A 15,000-nucleotide genomic window follows, 5' to 3' on the forward strand; every position below is an offset into this window, starting at 1 on the left:
TGTGTGTGTGTGTGTGTGTGTGTGTGTGTGTGTGTGTGTGTGTGTGTGTGTGTGTGTGTGGGTGTGTGTGTGTGCGTATATATTTCTGCTCGACCTAGTTATTATATACAGTTCCAGTAAGCTTCTGGTATTCAAGTATTTCTCTCTCTCTCTCTCTCTCTCTCTCTCTCTCTCTCTCTCTCTCTCTCTCTCTCTCTCTCTCTCTCTCTCTCTCTCTCTCCAGGAAACATCTATATTGACCTTTCCAATTGCTCCATTTCAAACCAACTTCACAAATTTAAAACACATTTCATCTTTCCTTTAGCTTTCTACTGTTCATATATAGCTTTCCCCTCTTCTGTCTCCTCCTCCTCCTCCTCCTCCTCCTCCTCCTCCTGCTCTTCCTCGTACGCTTCATCTCGTAAACACCACTTCAGGAATCACTAACTCGCCATCTCGACTCTGCGAACCTCGATCACCGCTTCTAAATGGTGTTGAAAATTCCGAATTCACCTTTTTGAGTCCTTGTCGGAGGATTCATGGCTCGCTGGAACCCTTCAAGAGGAGGAGGAGGAGGAGGAGGAGGAGGAGGAGGAGGAGGAGGAGGAGAAGGAGGATCGTAATTTTGCCGCCGCGAGTCTGCAGTGGAAGTAAACGCAACCCTCTCTCTCTCTCTCTCTCTCTCTCTCTCTCTCTCTCTCTCTCTCTCTCTCTCTCTCTCTCTCTCTCTCTCTATCTATCTTTTACGCTTATGATTTCTTAATTTTCTCGGTTCTTTTGCATTATTACACTTCCTCTCTCATTTAAATATTTTGCTACAGTCTCTCTCTCTCTCTCTCTCTCTCTCTCTCTCTCTCTCTCTCTCTCTCTCTCTCTCTCTCTCTCTCTCTCTCTCTCTCTCTCTCTCTCTCTCTCTCTCTCTCTCGGGGCAGGGGCGTGGTTCGATAAATTTGATACATACAATTAGAAAAGTAGTGGGCGAGACGTCTTTCCTGCCGCATTGAGTTAAAACACCTGGCCACACCTGCGTGGGCCCAGGTAATGGCGGCTAATTGACTTAGTTCAAGACGACGCCTACGTAATTCTGGATAAGCATTTTAAGCGCCCAAATTAGACTTAAATGGTAGTGTACGCGTTTCTTGCCTGCCTACACTTTTATACATGCATACATACATACATACATACATACATACATACATACATACATATATATATATACACAGACACATACGTATAAATACAAAACACGTGTATGATAATGAAGCTAAATTTAAAACGTAAGCATACATGAATCCTACCTTCTTATACATACAAACATACATACATAGATACATATATACACAAAATATATGTATCATTGCAAACTTACGGCGAATATACATAAATCCTGTCTACCTACGTACTTACCTCATACTCGTACATATATTCATACATGCGCGTATATAATTTACAAGTATATGCATGAATGTAAATATAATGCAAATAAGGAATGAATAACGATGTGAAGAGCGCATGATGATAAAAGAAAGAAGAAGCGCGGAGCTAAATTAGATGATGTGTGAGAGAGAACTAAGTCAGCGAGACAGACAGACAGAGAGAGAGAGAGAGAGAGAGAGAGAGAGAGAGAGAGAGAGAGAGAGAGAGAGAGAGAGAGAGAGAGAGAGAGAGAGAGAGAGAGAGAGAGAGAGAGAGACAGACAGACAGACAGACAGATAGACAGACAGACAGACAGACTCGCAAACAAATACATACACATTTTTCAATCACTCAATCCCTTAACAAAAATCTTTAAAACAAAAAAAAAGTAACAAAATAAAAAAAAAAGTTACTCATGAACACGTCAATTAAGAGACAGTAAAAAAAAAAAGGTGTAAAAAGGCTTAAAAATCTGACCCCAGTGACCTGACCTTACCTGCAGGCGGTTGTTGATGGAGGTCACTGCTTCACGGACTGCCTGGGTTACCTGACTCATTTCGGAACTCACGGGGGCTTGTGGGTAGTCTTCGGAGTCCAGCCTTGACCTGAAGGGGAGGAGAGGACTGTGGGTGAGGCATGGAGGAGGAGGAGGAGGAGGAGGAGGAGGAGGAGGAGGAGGAAGTGGGTTGATGAGATAGAAGGAGGAACAGGAGGAGGAGGAGGTTGATGAGATAGCAGGGGATCAGGAGGAGGAGGAGGAGGAGGAGGAGGAGGAGGAGGAGGAGGAAGAAGAAGAAGAACAGAGTAGGTAATTTGAAATGTAATAAGGCAATAAAAGTCACTGTAACTTTGGTGCATTTTTCAACAGGCGCGGTGAGGATGGCAGGCAGTATGTAGGACGTGTAAGAAGACAGACACACACACACACACACACACACACACACACACACACAGGAGCAGACCAAGGAGGGAGATTAACATATAATACAGGGGAGTGTGAGGAATGCCAAGGGATGTGTGTGATGTGTGTGTCATTTCTATAACTGCATTTGAGGGAGTGACGAGTAGCAGTGCGAGTAGGTGATATGAGGGGGCTGTGAGGAGGCGGTGAAGGGCTTGTGTGCTGTAATGGGGAGTGAGTGAGTGAGGAGCTGTAGGGATCGGGAATTATGTGATAGGTATTGGCTACTGGTTGCGACTGAAAGATCAATGTACATCTAGATAGAAGAGAGAGAAAGAAGAGAGAGGGAGAGAAAAAATGCTGGATCACTTGTAAAAATAAAGATTCAAGGGGCATCTTTAAAGAGGAAGATGTTTTCAGTGGAAATGAGCGCAGGAAGCTAGCTAAGTTTGGAAGTGAAGGACAAAATTGTTTAAAAAATGTATGCTGTACTGATGGACATTGGAGGGGGCTGGCAGTGATATGTAATTGATATCTCTAACAGAAAATGAAAGAATACGTAATTATTATTCTGCTAGGTAACATTCATTAAGTAAATCCTAAACATTGGTCAAGTATCGTCAATCCAGTATCCCAACAGCAAACATTTATACAACAACACTGCAACATAAAGAGTAGTGTTGCCAGTTACTATCCCCGCCACCTTCACCTTCCCACTCATAGCTAAAAACTCCTTATTTTAAACCCTTGACTGCTACGTGACACATCTTTCCTTGACCACAAACCACTCTGAGATACTTCCTTTACTTCTACAGCTGCATACAAATACTATATAGACAGGGGAAACTTCTTTTAGTCTCTATTAATTCCTGTATGTATTGGTGGAGGATCTTGTAGTGTGCCTTTATTGCTGTGAATTGTTGGATACTGCAATGAACAGGTTAAGTCTGAGTGAATCTAAGAGTAGTGCTGGAATGAAATTATCGTACTTACACCAGATTCTCTTGTGGGTGTCTCGGCGGGGCATTGCGGTCTAGAGCTGTGACGCGGGCCTCCAGTGCCGCCATCTGCTTCACTGCAACGACACAAGAGACAGATGATAGAGACATGAGATAGATAATAGAGATGACAGGGAGATAGATGATAGAGAGAAAGATGAGAGAAAAAAAAAGATGATAGATAAATGAGATAGATAAAATATATATAAAAAAAAAAAGATGAAAAGGGACAGGTGATAGAAGGGACAGGTATATATGATAAATGAGACAAATGAAAAAGAGACAGATTATACAAAAGAGAAGAATAAAACAGCACAGAAAGCATGGCGGGGTAGCATCTTCAAGCAACTTCAAACCCTTTACTTCCTCACGTTTTCCATCAGTTTTCCTTAAGGTTTATAATATTCTACGTCGTATTCTGCCATTGTATTCACTGTACGCAATTTGTTATGTGAGGTAAGTAAGCAATAACTAACCTTTCCATTTTATACAGGTCACGGTTGATATTGATAATTGCATGAGAGTTAATCTGACCCTTAAGCAACGGAAAATTGAAGTGTTGGATGCATCTCTCTCTCTCTCTCTCTCTCTCTCTCTCTCTCTCTCTCTCTCTCTCTCTCTCTCTCTCTCTCTCTCTCTCTCTCTCTCTCTCTCATGTACTGCCAACCCTTTCCCCAAAACCTCCTTATCCCTCACAATTTCCTAAAACTCGCGGCTGAAATAAAAATGATAAAATTTGATCATAAAAACAGAAGAATATTTGCAAATAGTCGCGACACAAGGCAGTCTTCTTTTATCAATTCCCGGCTTTGTTTTATCAGGCGATTTTTTTTTTTTTTTTCGTTCTTTGAGACTGGCAAATTCTGGAGTTTTTCTCAAGAGGCGTGGGAGAAGACGGCAGATTGGACGTAGGTGTGGAGTGGGCGTGGAGAACAAAGGGAGTAGTTAAAGGGAGTGGTCTTAAGGGTGAAAGGTTCATGAATTTTAGGGTGCAGAGGGTGAAGGGGCACTGAAGGGGTGAGAAAAGAGAGGTTAGTGTAATGGGGTGTGGAAATTTATATGAAAAGGGGAGTGTGTGTGTGTGTGTGTGTGTGTGTGTGTGTGTGTGTGTGTGTGTGTGTAAGTGTAATGGCTACGGGAACATGGGATGGGTTGAGGGCAGGTGAGAGGGGAGGTACAGGTGACGATGATGGGAGAGAGGGAGTATGTGGAGGGGTCACGTGACGGCGCATGGAGTACAAAGCCATAGGAAGGGCGTGGCCTCTTTATTACAGTACTCAACGCTCTTTCGCACCTGCTATCAAGGGCTCTAACTCTCCTGCATCTGTCATGAGGAGGATACAATTCCCCTTCATTAGTTATAAATATTCTCAACTCTTCCATAGCTAACAACAGCTTGTAATTCCGCGGTGATGAAAGGGTGTAATACCTTTGCACATGTGAGGTATGGGAAGGTAAGATTGCTTCTCTATCTACCTGTGTTAATATCATACACCTGACGTGATTACACCTGCGTGAGTTTAAACATGACATGACACGAAGATAAGAGGGTACGGTCACCGCATGCTATATAACCAAGTCTCATTCTGGTGCATGTGTGAGGTGTGGGAAGGTAAGGTTGCTTCTCTATCTACCACCTGTCGTAAACACACCTGAGTGAAGTACAATGATGTGTGTAAGAGGGCAAAGTCGCCACATGCTATATAACCAAGTATACGGAACAAATTAAAAACTTTTCCGATAAAAAATTTTTCCATTTAGATTACAGATGATTAAATCATATAAAAAGTAGAAGAAGAATATTGATATAGAAAGTATATATCAATCGAGAAAGTGTGTTTTAAGTTTCTTTTTTTTTTTAATGAAGTATGATTATTATATATACCGCTCTCCTAAGAACTCTTAATAATATTTTACGCGTCTAATTGTTCTTCTTTAAGTAAAGAAAATATCCCAATTATCAGATAAAAAAATTTAAAATTGAATTATTTTATTTATTTATTTTTTTTTTTAACAGAGGGGGTTCCTAAGGCAGACCAAATTACAGCACTCTCTTGACCCCTGGCGCCGTATGTGACCACGCCCAACCAGCAAAAAATCTCCCTTGTTTGCGTTTTCAAGGCACTAACAGAGGCACAGTGAGAGCGCGGACTCAAGTGAAGTGGGGAATTTGGGTTAAATTGTTAATTATTCGTACGCGGGGAAGCGGTCGTGTTACAGGGAACGACGGAGCGGCAAAGAGACGGCGAGGGAAGGTCGATGAGGTCACGGCTATAAACCCACACTTGTTTTTCTTATTGGGGAGACTGCGAGGGCTTGGGCGCTGGCGTGGCCTTGAGATCCTCGCCGCTTATCTCTGTGTACATTTCAATACAATAAGAGATAAAAAAAGAAAGCTAGCTATTGACTTGCCTTGCCTCACGTAAACTAAACTTCTTATATTTTGGCAGTCAACCGAGTCGATGCTTGAATTAAGTCAGTGTTTGGTGTTTGGTGTTTATGTGTGCACGAGTGTGTGTGTGTGTGTGTGTGAGGCAGAGCAGTGATTATGTATGTGTGTGTGTGTGTGTGTGTGTGTGTGTGTGTGTGTGTGTGTGTGTATTCTGTCGGAAAGTTTGGTTTCTTTTCCCAATTTTTGCTGGCATCCTCGGAGCCACACTTTCCTTCGTTGCCACTTAGACGCGTAAAGGATAAACTTACAGTGTCACCTCATCTCTTTCTCCTCCCTTCTTCTCTTCTCCACTCCTCCTCCTCCTTCTCTTCCATCTCCTCCACCGCTGCAGGAAGACGGTCACCTTGAACAAAGATCCACATGACAGAAGGATAAATTTACAGTTTCTCCTCAAAACTCTTGACACGAGATGAGTCTGTGATGTGGATTGGAAGTGACAAGGGAAAGAAAAGATGTTGTTTTACCGCCTTCCTTTGTTACTTCAAGATGTGTTATCGCCGCGGGAAAGACGTTCAAGTGTTACGATATTAAGACTTGTGTTTGTAATTGCGTTTTCTCGTGTTCTTTTGTTGTATAAGTCGCTGTACGTGTTATGGAGTGGAGTTAGTGAGAGTATAATTAAAACATGGTGTATCTAGTGTATTTCCTGCACGCAGCGCCTCCAGAAACACCTGTGAAGCCTCGCGGAGCAGTAATAAGATGTCTTGTTGGAACTTGTGCGCGAGAGAAAAGAAGGCGAGATGAAAAGATGTAAACACGGTTATCTCTCAGGAGGAGATGTCGCTTTGTCTGAGAGAGAGAGAGAGAGAGAGAGAGAGAGAGAGAGAGAGAGAGAGAGAGAGAGAGAGAGAGAGAAAGCTGTCATGTCACCTCAAACTTTTAATTAAAACTAACTTTCCCAGACAGATTCAGAAAAGTTACAAGAAACGCAGGGAAAAAAAGGAAGCAAAAATTGTATATGTACATAGCTAGATACCTACATACACACACACACACCTACTTAAACTTTTTCTTATCGTCAAATCCAAAAAATAAACACAATTTAAAGAGACGAAAAGAAAAAAAAAATCTATATATGAAATCTGGCTGAGAAATACCCAAGACTTTCACAAACTTTCTCTCTCTCTCTCTCTCTCTCTCTCTCTCTCTCTCTCTCTCTCTCTCTCTCTCTCTCTCTCTCTCTCTCTCTCTCTCTCTCTCTCTCTCTCTCTCTCTCTCTCTCTCTCTCACGCCTCTCCCGTCAATCACTGGTAAATAGACACACACTGCGCAGCGATCAGTTTATATAGTGAATAGGAATGAACGAAAGAATGGTTCCCCCTCGTCTCCCTCCATTGGCAAGTGTTTGGGTCCGTTGGGGTGAAATGAAACTGAGGAAAGACAAGATTGTTTTCGGTTTGTTTCTCTCTCTATTACCAACATTGTGCCTCGTGCCGCACTGAAGACTCCTAGGGATCTTGAAAATGCAATATTCCACTTATAAAGCCACAAGATGAACCACCCCCCCGTCTCTCTCTCTCTCTCTCTCTCTCTCTCTCTCTCTCTCTCTCTCTCTCTCTCTCTCTCTCTCTCTCTCTCTCTCTCTCTCTTACATACACACATACACACACTCTACTTTTTTTTATATGCTTTCCCTCTCCCTTCCTTCTCTCTCTCTCTCTCTCTCTCTCTCTCTCTCTCTCTCTCTCTCTCTCTCTCTCTCTCTCTCTCTCTCTCTCTCTCTCTCTCTCTCTCTCTCTCTCCCTCGACCATCCTGTACAGATGTGCAGTCGTGTGTGTGTGTGTGTGTGTGTGTGTGTGTGTGTGTGTGTGTGTGTGTGTGTGTCTGTGTGGGTGGGTGTGTGTTGTTCTTCACTTTCCATGAATAGACATGACAGCTTTTAATTATCCTTTCTCTCTCTCTCTCTCTCTCTCTCTCTCTCTCTCTCTCTCTCTCTCTCTCTCTCTCTCTCTCTCTCTCTCTCTCTCTCTCTCTCTCTCTCTCTCTCTCTCTTCTTCTTCTTTCTCTGTACGTATAGTAGTATTAATTGAAAACACACACACACATACACACACACACACACACACACACACACACACACACACACACACACACACACACACACACACACACACCCGTATTTTTAATCATCCGGTCTTTGTTCTTCCAGACAATTATCATTCTAGTGAAGCAAATAACGACCCTGCCCAATTACAAGTTTGTCTGTTATTTATATTATTTCGTCTATTTCTTTCGCCTATTCAACTCACTATTTTTTTTTCATTTTCACGTCATCATTCTTTTTTCTTTTCTTCTCTTCCCTTTTTTCGTCTATTATTCATATTTTTCTTTCTGTTTCTTTCACCTGCTTAGTTCACTTCGCTTTTTTATTATCTTTTATTTCCACTTCATTATCATCCTCCTTTTTTTCTCCTTTCCTCTTCTTTTATTCTCCATCTCTTTTTTACTTAATTTTGTATTCACTATGTCCCGTTTCATCACTTTTTTTCTTTCTCTTTATTTTCTTTCATTCACAACTGTTATTCTCGTTTCCTTCTTAACTTTTAACTTTCTTTTGATAACACTCCTTTCCATCAACTTTATTCTTTCTTGTCTTTCACTTCCCTTCCTCTCCTTCCACTGTCCTTCCTCAATCTTCGTTGTTCTTTTCCTCTTCTTCCTTTCCCGTCCATTCTCATTTACACAAGATCGTTCATCTCTTTACTTGCATACTTTTCATTCCACTGTCCTTCCTTACTTTTCAGCGTTCTTTCCCTCTTTTCTTCTCTTTTACCTTCCTTTCTCTTTTAAACTCTTCATTGTTCTTCTTCCCTTCCCTTCCTTGAAACACACCCATCCATCTCCTTCTATGCAAAATTATCATTCTTTCTTTCTTCCTCCCTCTTGAACGTTCTTTCCCTCTTCTTCTCCTCTTCCCTTCCTTTAACAAACCCAACCATCCATCTCCATTCACGCACTGTCTTCGCTCCGCAGCCATACTAACATCCTTCCCTCAGCCTTGCAATCCTCTTCACCCTCGCTCTTCGCCTCCCCTTCCCTCTACTCACCAATATCCATCGTATTCTTCCCAACTTCCCCCACGGCTGCCTTAAGCTCCCCATACTCCGTCAGTAGCTTTCCCTGGATGTGCTCCAAGGTGGACAGCTGCGGGGAGAGAGAGTGAGAGGATGTGAGAGTGAGAAGAGGGGAAGAAAGAAGGAGAAAAGGTACAAAAGAGAAAAGTGTAAAGAAAAGAGAGAGAAAAAGGAGTGTATGAGAGGCAAGGTGAAAAAGGAGCAGCTGGAAGGAATGGCGTGCAGGAGGAGGAGGAGGAGGAGGAGGAGGAGGAGGAGGAGGAGGAGGAGGAGGAGGAGGAGGAGGCGGAGGAGGAGGAGGAGGAGGTGCTAGAGGAAGAGGAGGAAGAGGAAAATAGAGGGTGTTTGTAATTATGCCAGACGTGTTCGTGCCATGAGTGTGTGCGTGTATGTGTGTGTGTGTGTGTGTGTGTGTGTGTGTGTGTGTGTGTGTGTGTGTGTGTGTGTGTGTGTGTGTGTGTGTGTGTGGGAAGAGCGGGTCAATACCTAGAAGTGGAGGAGACACTGGTGTACAGAAAAAAACAACAACAAGAATAAGAAAGAAAAAAAAAAGGAAGTTTGCAGAGAAAGAAATTCATTTTTGTACACAACACATCCTCAGTTTCCTGGCAAAGTAATTACTACAGAGAGGACAGAGCGGGACACGGCACACGACACAAACACACACACACACACACACACACACACACACACACACACACACACACACACACGCATGGCAACTAACTACTAACTTCATCAAAAAAAAAAAAAAAAAAAAAAAAACAGAACCTACATGCATACACCCACACACACACACACACACACACACACACACACACACACCCACACTCGACCTACCTGTCTATGCACGTGCTCAGTGAAGGTGTCGAGACGCACGAGGTTGAGGGCTGTGTGAAGGGGCTGCAGCTGCTGTTCCAAGGCGGCGTTCACCACCTCCCTCACCTCTGCAGCTGTTACTCTTCGGCGTCCTCCTCCTGTAGTGAGGGAAAAAAGGGTGTGAGATAATGGGAGAGAGAAAAAGGTGACTGGTTTGATGATTTTTTTCTTATTTACTCTTGTTTTTTTTTCTTGTTTATTCATACTTACGTGTTTTACTGTTAAAAATAATTAGAATGAAACAGAAATAGAGAAAGAGAAAAGAATATCAAGCAGCGAGGCAGGGAGAAAAAGGGACTGATTTCAAGAGCTTTTTCTTGTTCATCCTTATTTTTCTTACTTATTCTTACTTACTTACGAGAAATACTGTATAGAAATAATAATTAAAGAGAGAAAGAGGCAGAGAAAAGAGAAAAAAATATTATGCTAACACAAATTCAGAGAGAAAAACTACTGATTTCTCTTTTCTCCCTTATCTACTTTTACTGACATTATAAAGAAAGAAAGAGTAGAGAGAGAGAAAGAAAGAAACATTACAGAGGCAGAGACAAAGGGGAGAGAGAAAACGGTATACATTCTCAGGACTTTTTTTTTCTCATTTATCTATTTTGATGTAAAAATAAAGTGACATTGTAAAAGAAAGAAAGAAAATAATGAAGACCAGGCAGAGACAAAAGGGAGAAAAAATAGTACTGATTTCTCCAACTTTTTATTACTTATCGACTTGTACTGATATGAGAGAAAGACAAAGATAGAAAAAAGAAGACGAAAATTGAATCACGAAGAGAGAGAGAGAGAGAGAGAGAGAGAGAGAGAGAGAGAGAGAGAGAGAGAGAGAGAGAGAGAGAGAGAGAGAGAGAGAGAGAAGCATAACATTTTTCTTACTTATCTATTTGTACTGAGAGAATAAAAGGAACCATTAGAGACAAACAAAATAAAGAGAAAGAAAAATGACATTACGAAAAGGTAACGACGGAAAAAGAGGGGGAAAGGATAATGATTTCACACAATTTTCCTCACCTACGAACTTGCAATGAGAAAATAGAGGGACATTAGAGAGAGAGAGAGAGAGAGAGAGAGAGAGAGAGAGAGAGAGAGAGAGAGAGAGAGAGAGAGAGAGAGAGAGAGAGAGAGAGAGAGAGAGAGAGAGAGAGAGAGGAGAAAGAAAGGAGAAAGAAAAGAGCATATTTTCTACATTCTTTTCCTCGTGTCTTGCCTGAAGTAAGAAAAAAAGAGACATTAGAGAGAGAAAGAGAAAACTAAACATTTCTGCTCATTTTTGTTCACCTCTTCTTTTTCTTCACCGTAATACATAATATTCAGTATCTCATTAATTTCACAACCATATTATTGAGAAAAGACACGAGGGGAGAGAAAAGAAGGATACATATTTTTCCTCGTCTGTTTTTAGAGAGGCTTTCAGTAATATATATTTGAATACCTAAATTAAATGACCAAATTATTCTACAGAAGTTGGGGTGAAAAATAAAATATGTTTTTAAATATTATATGTTTGAAGGTAGAATGATTTCCCTAATTTCATGCTTGAGTGTTCCTTAGGGGAGAAATTGTTAGGGTTTTGTACGCGAATGTGTGTGTGTGTGTGTGTGTGTGTGTGTGTGTGTGTGTGTGTGTGTGTGTAGAAGCTGAATTTACATTGCGTGCTTGAAATAACATTGATTACACACACACACACACACACACACACACACACTCTCTCTCTCTCTCTCTCTCTCTCTCTCTCTCTCTCTCTCTCTCTCTCTCTCTCTCTCTCTCTCTCTCTCTCTCTCTCATCAACCTTTCCTCGACCTAACAAGCTTCTGAGAAAATCCAAAACCACAACACACACACACACACACGCACATACACACACACACACACACACACACACACACACACACACACACACACACACACACACACACACACACACACACATTCTTCGCCAGTGTCTACACAACACAGTACCGTCTCTGTTGCTACACGTATCTATCGTGATGTAAACTAGCTTTCAAAAATATACTTGCACTCGTTACTGCCATCACCACCACCAACACCACTATCACCATCACTGGCAACCCACGCCCTAAGCTAGTTATTCCGTATCTGCTACCAGCTATTATTATACTCTTACACATCCAGCAAGTGGCCAGGCAGATTATCGCTAATTACAAGAACTAAGATTTACAACTATCATAAACTTCGCAACTTTTATGCATCGCCCGCCTAACAACTAAACTACTTGGCCCTTCTCCCTTTCCCCTCTCCCCTTACGTATACTTCTCCCCTCTCCCTCTCCCGTCTCTCTTGTCTATTCTCCCCCGTCCTCCCTCTTCTTCTTCTTCCTCCTTCGTACATATCTCCCAGCCGTCCTTTCTCACCATCGGGCAGAACGACCCTCATGTCACATTTAACCTTTCGTACAAAACGTGATCTCTTTTTGATAACCAGCTGACGTTGACCTCTTCTGCAGACCTCCTCCGGGATGCCTTCGCTGCGAGGAGGAGGAGGAGGAGGAGGAAGATGAGGAGGAGCACGACGCTATGCTAGAGGAAAAGGTCATGTGATGAGACAAGAAAACAGTGTATACAGTGAGAGAGAGAGAGAGAGAGAGAGAGAGAGAGAGAGAGAGAGAGAGAGAGAGAGAGAGAGAGAGAGAGAGAGAGAGAGAGAGAGAGAATATATGCATAGAACGTTCAATCATTTCTCTGTACGTGTCACTGGAACGCAATTCAATGCAGAAGAAAATAAAAGAAGAAATAGACAAAATATCAAAAGACATACCAAGAAATACACGTGTTCCTTGCAATTCCTTCCCTGTAATACAAGTAGATGAATAATACATGCACATAAATAAGAACACCTTGGAACAAATACCAGATGTCTTGGATCATAAGGAGGGTATCAGTACCACCACCACCACCACCACTGCTACTATTGCACATCACAAACAGCCTTCACACACACACAAAGCTAAGTATAGGGAGTCCTTCAGTTATCTTTCCCTTTCGCTACTGTCATCTGAACCTTCTCTATCACGTCTCCAGATGTTAGCGAGCGAAACTTTCAGGGGTGCCGTGATGCATTGTGGGACGAAGTGAAGGAAGGCGACATGAAGGAGTGAGGAGGTTCGTTAGATCAAAACAAACCCTGACTTGTATTTGCTGGCGACCCAAACATTTTAGAATGGAGCTATCGTGCGTGAGATCATTTGAGATGTGCTGGGAGGAAAATACCCTGCTCTCTCTCTCTCTCTCTCTCTCTCTCTCTCTCTCTCTCTCTCTCTCTCTCTCTCTCTCTCTCTCTCTCTCTCTCTCTGGTCTACATGTCTATTTGTTTATTCTATTCTCGGGTATATTTATTTGGGCTCCATCACGCCATGCCCTTCACGCTCTTGTATCTAATCATAGGATATTTATTATAAGTGTTGATCTTTTTTCAAGGTCCCGTCCGTCTCTCTCTCTCTCTCTCTCTCTCTCTCTCTCTCTTAGACAAACACTCCACAGCGTGAAATATAAATAGGACACAATGAATAAATATAAAATGTTCACAATTACTCGTAAAAACAATATTAATGAAAACAAAGGCATGAATTTGAAAGGTGGTATACAAAGGTAAGTATGAACTGTAAAGGTAAGAATGTGTGTATGAATTTATATGAGTATGTATTCTTTGTCTCCTTCCTCGAGTCATAAATCTTCTCTCTCTCTCTCTCTCTCTCTCTCTCTCTCTCTCTCTCTCTCTCTCTCTCTCTCTCTCTCTCTCTCTCTCTCTCTCTCTCTCTCGGTTTGTATGCCTGTCTGTTTACTGTCATGTGTTCTGTCCGTCTGTCTCTTTAATCCTCCTTAGATGATTTATTAACTCTCCTCTTCTCTGATTCCTCTCTTTCTTCATTATTTTCCTCCTTATCTTTATTTTCCTTCTTCCCTCCTTCGTTCTCTCACATTATCTTCCTTCATTTTCTTACTCCTCATCCTTTGTTTTATTACCCTTCCGTTTAGCTTTCCATGCACTCCTTCTCCCCATACCTCCTTCTCTCCCCGATCTTCCTCCTCTCGTTTCCTCCTTTCCCCAATTTCTCCTCCCTCCGCAAATTAGCAAACAAAAGAGGTATTAAAAGTAAGACGGCCATGTTGAAGAGTCTCAGATTTCAACTCTGCGTGATGAAGTACAGGTGGATCTTCTCCTCCTCCTCCTCCTCCTCTTCCTCTTCTTTTAGTTCAAGTTTTCCTTATCTTTTCAATCTCCAACCCCTCTTACTGTAATCTCTTCCAGCTCTTTCTTTCCTTCTTTTTCTTCCTGTTCTTAATCTCTCTCTCTCTCTTTCTCTCTCTCTCTCTCTCTCTCTCTCTCTCTCTCTCTCTCTCTCTCTCTCTCTCTCTCTCTCTCTCTCTCTTGCACACTTTCACACCTGGGTTTCCTCCACCTGCGTCCCGTTAAATTTCTTTGTGTTTCTCTTAATTCTTCCCAGTGATTCACTTTATTTTCTTTTTTTTTCAGGTATATTTCAGTTTCCTCTTGTCATGTTTGTATTTGTATTACACTCCTTCCGTTTTCTGTTTCTTTAGTTTCCCTCCTGTATTTTACTAGTGTGATTTCAATGTGTGTGTGTGTGTGTGTGTGTGTGTGTGTGTGTGTGTGTGTGTGTGTGTGTGTGTGTGTGTGTGTGTGTGTGTGTGTGTGTGTGTGCGTTTTGATCGTCATTTATCCTTTATCCTTCGTATCTATCTATTTATTTATTTTATTCATTTTGTTTGTTTGTAACTGCTTCATTTTGGCCTTGCTTGGTTTAATCCGTTAATGGCCTTCACTCTCTCACTCTCTCACTCTCTCACTCTCTCTCTCTCTCACCCTTAATTCTTCAATCATCCTCTTTACTCTTTCCTTTATCCTCTTATCTTTCTTTTTATTCATCCTTCTTATCCTTTCACTCCTTCATGTCCTTGTATCTTTCCTTTGCTCTTTCCCTTTCGTTAATTCCTTTCATGTGTGTTACTGTTATTATATTTTATCTCTCCTTCCATTACTTGTTTTTCTATGTCTGTGTCCTATATTCTTTTTTTTTTATTTCGTTTATTCCTTTCATGTGTTTTGTTATCATATTTTATGTTTCCTTCCATTAACTGTCATTCTGTATGGCTGTATCTCCTGTTTATCTATATTCTCTCCCTCGTTTATTTTTTTAATGCCTCCTGTTATATTTTATCTTTCCTTACGCTATATGTCTTTCTTTTATGTCTGTATCTTCTATTAATCTATTTTTTCCTCGCATTTATTTCATCTATAGCGCCAAAAAGGTA

General features: G+C 41.6%; 1 protein-coding gene across 2 annotated transcripts in view; it reads right to left on the minus strand.

The window, feature by feature from the left end:
• The window catches only part of LOC135090576 (angiopoietin-2-like), a 122,379-nt gene that overhangs the window by 24,989 nt on the left and 82,390 nt on the right, over positions 1–15,000 (minus strand). The window contains exons 3-6 of one of the 2 annotated variants that reach the window (XM_063987455.1): positions 9,662–9,798; positions 8,795–8,891; positions 3,290–3,371; positions 1,892–2,000 (exon numbers count right to left, since the gene is read on the minus strand). In XM_063987455.1, coding sequence (XP_063843525.1) covers positions 1,892–2,000; positions 3,290–3,371; positions 8,795–8,891; positions 9,662–9,798 — 425 coding nt within the window. Of the gene's footprint in view, positions 1–1,891; positions 2,019–3,289; positions 3,372–8,794; positions 8,892–9,661; positions 9,799–15,000 lie in introns of both variants that reach the window. The other variant, XM_063987454.1, reaches the window with a different exon arrangement.

This window comes from Scylla paramamosain, chromosome 35 (assembly GCF_035594125.1).
Source record: "Scylla paramamosain isolate STU-SP2022 chromosome 35, ASM3559412v1, whole genome shotgun sequence".
Taxonomy (NCBI): Eukaryota; Metazoa; Arthropoda; class Malacostraca; order Decapoda; family Portunidae; genus Scylla; species Scylla paramamosain.